The 9,041-nt window shown below is 47.7% G+C and overlaps 2 protein-coding genes across 3 annotated transcripts in view; both read right to left on the reverse strand.

The window, feature by feature from the left end:
- Positions 1–7,061, reverse strand: part of NR1I3 (nuclear receptor subfamily 1 group I member 3) — a 43,321-nt gene extending 36,260 nt beyond the window's left edge. The window contains exon 1 of one of the 2 annotated variants that reach the window (XM_029580548.1): positions 6,517–7,061. The gene's annotated coding sequence lies outside the window, so the exon portion shown is untranslated. The remainder of the gene's footprint in view (positions 1–6,516) is intronic. The other variant, XM_029580547.1, reaches the window with a different exon arrangement.
- Positions 4,691–8,675, reverse strand: LOC115077490 (golgin subfamily A member 6-like protein 1). The gene is made up of 3 exons (XM_029579778.1): positions 8,583–8,675; positions 5,733–5,786; positions 4,691–5,522 (listed from the first exon to the last, which is right to left on the reverse strand). The coding sequence occupies exons 1-3, from the start codon at positions 8,673–8,675 to the stop codon at positions 5,292–5,294; spliced, it is 378 nt and encodes a 125-aa protein (XP_029435638.1). The 3' UTR covers positions 4,691–5,291.
- Positions 8,676–9,041: the final 366 nt, after the last annotated feature.

The following is a 9,041-nucleotide window of genomic DNA, read 5'->3' on the forward strand; positions in this document are numbered from 1 at the left end:
GTCGGGGGACCGTGTAAATAGACAGCAAACCTACAGTTTTTCGTGACACATCTGCGCAACTATAATTAAATATCTCTTAAAGAGAAAGGCTTTGGACAGTCAGAGGCTTCACTGCCCCATCATTTATTGTTTTGGACACAGGGTGAGCTGCATGGGTTTAAGGCCTATCTCGATCTGGACAGGGCAGGGCTCCCCAGTCTCCTGCAGTTCTGCAGCCACGGGGGAAGGGACCCACGATTTGTTTCCTGCTGCAGGAGAAGGGGAGAGCTGGGTCGAGCAGCAGCAGCTGCCGTGCATCTCTCCCCCTCCTCGTTGGCTGCTGATTGGGGGGGGGGGGTTCCTAATCTAGCAGCGGCAGCTCCTCGGCCTGCTTCCTTTTCCCCTGCGAATGGGCCGGTGCGGTTTGCAGCTCACGGTTATAAGCGCAACGCGCCAACCCGCGTGTGGGAGAAGGGGAGGCAGCCTGAGGAGCTACCGCAGTCAGATCAGAACGCTCAGATTGGCAATCAGAGGGGCAGGGCCAGTGCTGCTAGGTTCTTTGCTGCCCTGTGCGAACAATTACTGTGCTGTCCTCCCTCCCACCAGTTCATTCATTCTCCGTCCCGGGCCCAGCAAAAAAAAAAAAAAAAGCCCAAACTTTAAAAACTGATACCATGGCTGGTGCAAGGGTATCAGCTGCTCCAGGCAAACCTTATGGCCTTGCACAATGCCCGCCCCATTCCAAATACACAGTTAAGGGTTCTGCATTCATAATTTACATGAAAAATATCAAAGTACAGCTTTCTGAGGTAAAAAACTCACTTACATTATGTTTACATGCACTGCTGTGATGCCAATCAGAAATCCCTGCAAAAATAGACACCTGGAACCCATAGGGTATTAGGCCTATTGCGATGTGGTGTTGGTTGTGGGCTTGACCCTCTGAAAGCCCGAAAACACTTCCCATTATGAAAATGCCTCACCTCAGTCACACATGCAGAACACACAGTCCCTCTTCAAATACAGAATAGAGCAACCATAAAGTAGAAATACAAACGCACAGACAAAAGCTGAACTGAAAACCGCAAGAAGCCAGACACTCTGTGCAGTGCAACAATGAAAAAGCAGAGCCATCACCATTCCTCAAACATCAAACAATAACATCAAGAAATAAAATAAGCACATAATCATAATACTAAAAACATACTAATAACATCATTTCAAAAAATGCTTATGAATAAAAGATCAAATAATTAAAAACTCATGAACAAGTTTTTTTAAATGTCCCAAATACCAATAAAATATTTCAAAACAGCAGACATAGCAAATAACTCCTGAAAAATAAAACTAAAAAGGATTTTAAAAATTCGCACTCACCATACCTGGGAACTTTTGATTTCCAGTCACCCTGGGATTTTCGTGGAGTAGTGGGAAGGGGATGCACAAACTTTCACCTCTCTTTCTTATATATATATATACACACACACACACACACACACACACACACACAAACTCATACACACATACGCTGTCTCTCAGACAAACCCGCAGGCATCTCCAGCTCTTCTTTGGTTGGGATCTACCAGCAGCCCCAGGCCTTCATCTTCATTTCAGCTGCTGGCAGGTTGGAATCCACCTGCACATAACCCCCCCCCCCTCCCATTTTCTCTCTCACACACATACCCCCCAGACAAGCTCCCATTTACATGCACACACCCCAGGCAGGCTCCCATTCACATCCACCCAAATCCCAGGCAGGCTCCCACTCAACACACACACCCATCCCATGTAGATTCCCATTCACACACACACATATGCAGGCTCCCATTCACACACACACATATGCAGGCTCCCATTCACACACACACATATGCAGGCTCCCATTCACACACCCATCCCAGGCAGGCTCCCATTCACACACACACATATGCAGGCTCCCATTCACACACCCATCCCAGGCAGGCTCCCATTCACACACACACATATGCAGGCTCCCATTCACACACCCATCCCAGGCAGGCTCCCATTCACACACACACATATGCATCCTATGCAGGCTCCCATTCACACACCCATCCCAGGCAGTCTCCCATTCACACACACACATACACACATATACATCCTATGCAGGCTCCCATTCACACATCACACACAGACACACACACATACCCATCCCAGGCAGCCTCCCATACACACACACACCCCCATCCCAGGCAGCCTCCCATACACACACACCCATCCCAGGCAGCCTCCCATTCACACACACACACACCCATCCCAGGCAGCCTCCCATTCACACACCCACCCATCCCAGGAAGCCTCCCATACACACACACACCCCCATCCCAGGCAGCCTCCCATACACACACACACACCCATCCCAGGAAGCCTCCCATACACACACACACACACCCATCCCAGGAAGCCTCCCATACACACATACAGCCCAGGCAGTCAGCGTCCTTGGGTCATTCCTCCTCTGCTGCCAACCTGTTCCTTTATGGAGAAAAGCCATTCTGCAGCTCCTCTTCCTGTGCGAGCACCGCAGTAATGCCACACTTCCTGTATTCTCATCTCGCGAGATTGCAGGATGTTCTAGCACTGCGAGTGTTCAATATCATGGGGCCAGCACCGGAGGAGGAGCTGAACGACGAGATTCCTCTGCTGTGGCCTCCTGCTTCTGCCGCCGGTGGGATCGGGTCCACCGGCAGCAGCACAGGCCTCTCCCTGCTCCCGATGCCGCCCCACCGCATGTGCCGCCCTGTGCAATTGCAGGGTTTGCACACCCAGTGGCGCCGGGCCTGCAGTGGGGAGGGGGAGAGGTGCACCAGCTGATGGATCAACAGGGAGAGGAATGAGGGATTGGTAGTGAGGCAGTGTTAACAGTGTATGCACGTGTCAAAGTGGTTGGAGCGGTGGGGCCGTGGAGGGTGTGTGTGTGTGTGTATTTGAGTGAAGCGATGTGGTGGGTCATGAGGATTTGGGGATACAGGGAATTGGATGGAATATCAAAAGAATGAGTGAGAGGATAAGAGAGGGTGTGGAGGGATGTACACGTATAAGTGGACTGGCACTGGGAGGTGGGTGTGAGTGGTTTCCTCTTCTTTCTCCCCCCTCCTCCCCTCATCTCACATATCTCTCCTCTCTCTGTTCCTCCTTCCTTCCCCAATCCCCCATTCCTCCTTGAGCTCCTTCTCCTTTCCCAGATCCTCTCCCCTACCCCTTGGAGAAGAGACGGCTGAGGGGGGATATGATAGAGATATTTAAAATCATGAGAGGTCTAGAACGGGTAGATGTGAATCGGTTATTTACTCTTTCGGATAGTAGAAAGACTAGGGGGCACTCCATGAAGTTAGCAAGTAGCACATTTAAGACTAATCGGAGAAAGTTCTTTTTCACTCAACGCACAATTAAACTCTGGAATTTGTTGCCAGAGGATGTGGTTAGTGCAGTTAGTATAGCGGTGTTTAAAAAAGGATTGGATAAGTTCTTGGAGGAGAAGTCCGTTACCTGCTATTAAGTTCACTTAGAGAATAGCCACTGCCATTAGCAATGGTAACATGGAATAAACTTAGGTTTTGGGTACTTGCCAGGTTCTTATGGCCTGGATTGGCCACTGTTGGAAACAGGATGCTGGGCTTGATGGACCCTTGGTCTGACCCAGTATGGCATGTTCTTATGCCTTAGGTCCCTCCTCTCTTTCCAGCATTGATCAATAACATCCCTTACCCCCAAACAAAACGAACAAACAGGATGGGAGCAGGAAAAAGAGAAAGACAGGTGAGGGTCAGAGAGCAGGAGGGGATGTGTGGGTGGGGGGAAGAGGGTGCAGTTAGGGGGTAGAGGACGAGATGGGGGCTGGTTGGTTTGGACATCCCAACCAAAAGGCATCCTGCTGCCCCTGCCAGGCTCATCTCTTCTCCTTCTATTCCCTGTAGGACAGCAGGGAAGGGAGAAACAGCAGGAGAGGAGAAGAGGGAGCAGAGTGGCTCTTCCTTGCTGTGCTCTGCTCTGTCCGCCACTCCAAATTCATCCTGCCTGGGAAGGGAGGTGCTGGAGTAGGGGCTCTTCTCTGCTGCCTGAGATTCAGGGCACCAGCCAACCGAGTCATCAGGCAGATGCTTATGTGCTCCTGCATAGGGAAGCGTCTCTTGCCATCTTTCCAAACAGCTGTGCTCTAGATGATCACCTACGAAGTCTAATTGGCTCTGGGGCTGCGTAATATCTTATTCGGTGTGAGGCCTCATTGTCTGGTTGGGGGTTTGACAAGAATTAGGACAAGAGCCTCTACAGGAGCTGCTTCTTCTCTTTGGAGTGGTTTCCAGAAAGAGTTAATAGAAATTGGGAATTACCTACCCTTTTGTTGTGTGCTCAAAACCTGGTTATTTAACCATCTATTGTCCAGTAATTTCTGGACATCAGGAATTTAAATATGAGTTCATGAGTTCCCGTCAGGGTAATCAACAACCTTTGACAACTCAATAATGTTCTTTCTTTTTTAATTTGGCAGGTTTTATTTACCTTGGTTATTCTTTTGTTATCTCATTATTAATCTCTCTTTTGCCTTCTCTACATTCCAAGTTGCATTTTATCCCTGTTTTATTGTAACTGCTACCTTATTCTTCTATCACATGTTAATGTTTTTAAGTTATTAAGTATTTATTCTGTTGTCACACCTTGTTATTTGTAAACCGGCATGATGCGACTCCCATCGCGAATGCCGGTATATAAGAAATTTAAATAAATAAATAAATAAATAAATAAATAAATAAATGATGTCAGCTTTATTTTGAATTGATGTTATGTATACATTGTTTTGAGTTTTGTAGTTGTATGAATTTTAATTTTGTTTTTTTAATGGTGTAATTGTATGATGCGTTTAATTCACCTTGTACTTGCTATTGCTTGAAAAAAGTGTAATATAAATATTTAAATTAAATTATTTACATCGAAGGCTGAGGATATGTTCTATAGTATTTACTCTGTAATAAGAAGACAAGAGACCAGACATGCTGCTTTGGGATCTGCATGATCCGGGACCCTGGAAACAGCACCTGAAGGTCCGATTCCTATGGAAAGCGAGTCTGAGCTCCCCCCCCTACACACACACATATGTTGCCATATGTCTGAACCCTATGGCAGGGTGAGTGAGTGGCAGCTAGACCCATTAACAACTCCAGTGACCATTGCCATTCCCCTCATTGCCCTTAACCCTGAATTATTCTGCTCATCTCTGACTCTTTCTTGCCCTATCCTTTGCTGTCTCTTACCATCTCTTGTTCCATCATTTTCTCTTCCTCTCTGCCTGTCCCTTATATCATTTTCTCTTGTTCTCTCTCTCTGCCTGTCTCTTCCATCATTTTCTCATGCTCTCTCACTTTGCCTGTCTCTTCCATCATTTTCTCATGCTCTCTCGCTCTGCCTGTCTCTTCCATCATTTTCTCATGCTCTCTCGCTCTGCCTGTCTCTTCCATCATTTTCTCCTGTTCTCTCTCCCTACCTGTCTCTTCCATCATTTTCTCTTGCTTTCTATCTGCCTGTCTCTTCCATCATTTTCTCTTGTTCTCTCTCTCTGCCTGTCTCTTCCATCATTTTCTCTTGTTCTCTCTCTCTCTGCCTGTCTCTTCCATCATTTTCTCTTGTTCTCTCTCTCTTTGCCTCTCTTCCATCATTTTCTTTGCTCTCTCTGCTTGTCTCTTCCATCATTTTTTCATGCTCTTTCTCTCTCTGCCTGTCTCTTCCATTATTTTCTCTTGCTTTCTCGCTCTGCTTCTCTCCTCCATTATTTTCTCTTGTTCTCTCTCTGCCTCCTAACATCTTCTCTAGTTCTCTCTCTGCCTGTCTCATTTTCTCTTGATCTCTCTCTCTCTGCCTGTCTCTTCCATTATTTTCTTGCTTTCTTTCTGCCTGTCTCTCCTAACATCTTTTACTCTCTCTCTCTGTCTCTTTCATCATTTTCTCTCTCTCTCTCTACCTGTCTCTTCCATTATTCTCTTGCTTTCTCTCTCTGCTTCTCTCCTAACATTTCTCGCTCTCTGTCTCTCCTAACATTTTCTCTCTGTCTGTCTCTTCCATCATTTCCCCTTGATCTCTCTGCCTGTCTCTTCCATCATTTTCCCTTGCTCTCTCTCTCTTCCATCATTTTCCCTTGCTCTCTCTCTGTCTCTTCCATCATTTTCCCTTGCTCTCTCTCTCTCTCTTCCATCATTTTCCCTTTCTGTCTCTCTGCCTGTATCTATCATCATTTTCCCTTGCTCTCTCTCTGCCTGTCTCTTCCATCATTTTCTCTTGCTCTCTCTCTCTGGCTGTCTCTTTTCTTCCTGCTATCTTTGTTCCACCCATAGTCTGTTTTCTTCCTGCTGCCCTTTTTCCTCTTTCACTCCATGTGGGTGTCTTTCTCTCCCTTCTCTGGCCTTCTCTCTCTTTTTTGTTTCATGCAGCAGGAAAAAGTATCCCCAACATTAACCTTTATGTTTCCTAAAGCTTTTTTTTTTTCCATGGGCTGCAGTGGGTGCCTGCGCCGGCCTCACTACTCACCCTCACGCCGATTAGCAGCAGCTACGGCCGGAGCCCGTGAACCCGCAGCTCCCCCACCGCCTCTAGGACTCCGAAACAAAACCACTTTAAGTGGAAACCAAAAAGGCTTCAGTGGCTTGGAAGAAACGTCCAGTCCCCGGCAGGCGGGATCCCTGGGCCCAGGGCCTGCCCCCCGGAGAGAAGGCTCTGCCTGGGGTTTTTCCTGGCTTGAGTTTGAACTTTGGACTTTCTGGTTCAGTGCACAGGAGGAAGCAGCTGACGGCGGGGAAGGGGGCGGCGCGCGTGGGGACAGAATTAAAGGCAAAGCTGCGGCCTGTGGCCCGGGGGAAGGTTGCAGGGGAGACCCGACCCTCAGGTGCAGGGCCCGGCTGGAGCTGCGGGAAGCTTCCCAGTCATGTCAGGCTCAAAAGCCAGCCCCTGGGATCCCTAAGTCCCCTCTTATTAGGGCGGCAGATTTAAAGGAGGTTGGGTCACCGGATGGCTTCCATGCCCTGAGGGACAGTCCTGCTTCCAACCCCTTTTGTATCTCTGTTTCAGGTTTTTTTTCTGGGGAAAGCAAGAACTGCAATTCATGGGGGTGGGCCGCCAAAATCAGGACCGGATCGGCCTGTCCGCATGACACGGAGCTATTTGGTAACCCTAAAAAAAAAAAGGGCTGAGGACCTACCCACTGGCTGATTGCACAGGAAGTTGAGGAGAATACTAAAAGACCTGCACTTCTTTACTTGGTCCCTTTCTTGTCTGAAGAAGCAAGCATCTAAACAAGCATTCAAGATCTTCTAATTCTGCAGCTCGTTTTTGTGTGTGTGTGTGTGTGTAAATGTATATGAGACAATGGGCCCAAATGGTTCGTGCTTAACCTCTACCTAAACCTTACTTAACCTCTACCTATATAGAAAGCACTGGGCCGTGTCTGAGTGGTGAAGAGTGGGTATTGAGTTTGCCTCTTTAAGCCTTGATGACCTCAGCTGTGACATCTCGTGGCAGACCGGGTGCGAGCCTGCTCTCGGTGCCTGCACTTTGCCTCTCAGTTTATGGGCGTCTGCCTGCTTGGGCTCCCCGGCGCGCAGAAACCACCGTGGAAGCGACGTTTCCCCCCCCCTGGAGGCAGCAAATAAAAAAAAAATACTCCTAGGCTTAAGAGACTCCCACCCCCGGGAGAAATCATGGGGACAGCAACAAGGAAAAGAGCCGGTATTTTGCAAGTCTCATTTATCTCATCTGCAAAGAAGAATGTAATCTGCTCTGAAATGGCAGAACTAAATAATTGAGCGCGTGACCTTTCCTTGCTGAACTGTGCTGGAATGACTTTGTTTTGCTGCCGAGGATATTTTGCTCTTGCTACTGACCGTCTTTACTGTGGAAAAGGTTGAACTTATTGAAGGCAGCCCATCGGGGGTTTTTTTGCGCGCGCATGTGTGTTTGAATAAATGTGGTATTACTGAACTGATTTGCTGGGCATGGGCTTCGCCTGAGATAGAAGAGAGCCCACCCCCCCCCCCCCCCCCTCTGAAGCAGCCGTTTCACGTCGGGAGAGTGAAGTTTGCCCCTCCGCGCGGAGGGAAGAGCTTTTCCTGGCCCAGTAAAGATCCCACTCTGAGCCTGGTGCACCGTTTTCCAGAAAAAGCCCCAGTGCCTGCTTTGGACCCCAGTTGTGGCTACATATATGCACTGCATGTACCTACCTAATAACATACATACGATTCCCGATGGTTCAGACAGGATCGTATGGCTCGTGGGAAGGGGACAGCGCTCTCAGTCTGTGTTACTCCCCTAGGCAGGGGATTATATTGCCTGAGGGACTATAATGCCCTGGGGGGAGAAGGCCCTCTTTCTGCTGCTGACTTCCCTGTTGGCACCCATTATAGATGAAGGGAGAGGAAAACAGCACCTTTATTATTATTATTATTATTATTGCGGGTAAGGATCAGCTGGGCCCATGCAGTCTGCCCAACTGGCTTTCCTCTCTGGTTCTCTCCTGCTTTGGATGGATGGAAGTGTAAATTCCCATACACACAGGGAAATCGGGCCCATAATCTTTTACCGGGCCTGCTAGGGCCCTGAACCTGCTTAAACTCGGTCACAGGGCTGGACTCTACTGCTGACTCATTCCAGAGCTTGTCACCTTCCTCTTTGCTTTTTACCAGCCTCCCTTCCATGTTTTACCAGTATTATTATTTATTTTATATTCCACTTTGCCAGGTACTTTTTTTTTTTTTCCATTTTAATGTTTATTGGAAGAATAGAAATCACAGACAACAGTAACGTAACCGATCACATAACATAAAATGTCATAAGCAGTAATGTTAACATACATATTATTGCCAACTCTCGCAATACACTGATTAATGATCAATGGTGTAATATTCTTATCTAAAATAAACAACATGCAAATGTTATGACCGACATCCTTCTTGTTTTTAATTACTCCCTTGTTTTCATCCCTCCCATCCCTAACCCCTCCCCCCTCTTGCTCTGCAGTACTAATTATTACTATTATTATTATTATTACGGTGGTGTTTCAC

This window comes from Rhinatrema bivittatum, chromosome 16 (genome assembly GCF_901001135.1).
Source record: "Rhinatrema bivittatum chromosome 16, aRhiBiv1.1, whole genome shotgun sequence".
Lineage (NCBI taxonomy): Eukaryota > Metazoa > Chordata > Amphibia > Gymnophiona > Rhinatrematidae > Rhinatrema > Rhinatrema bivittatum.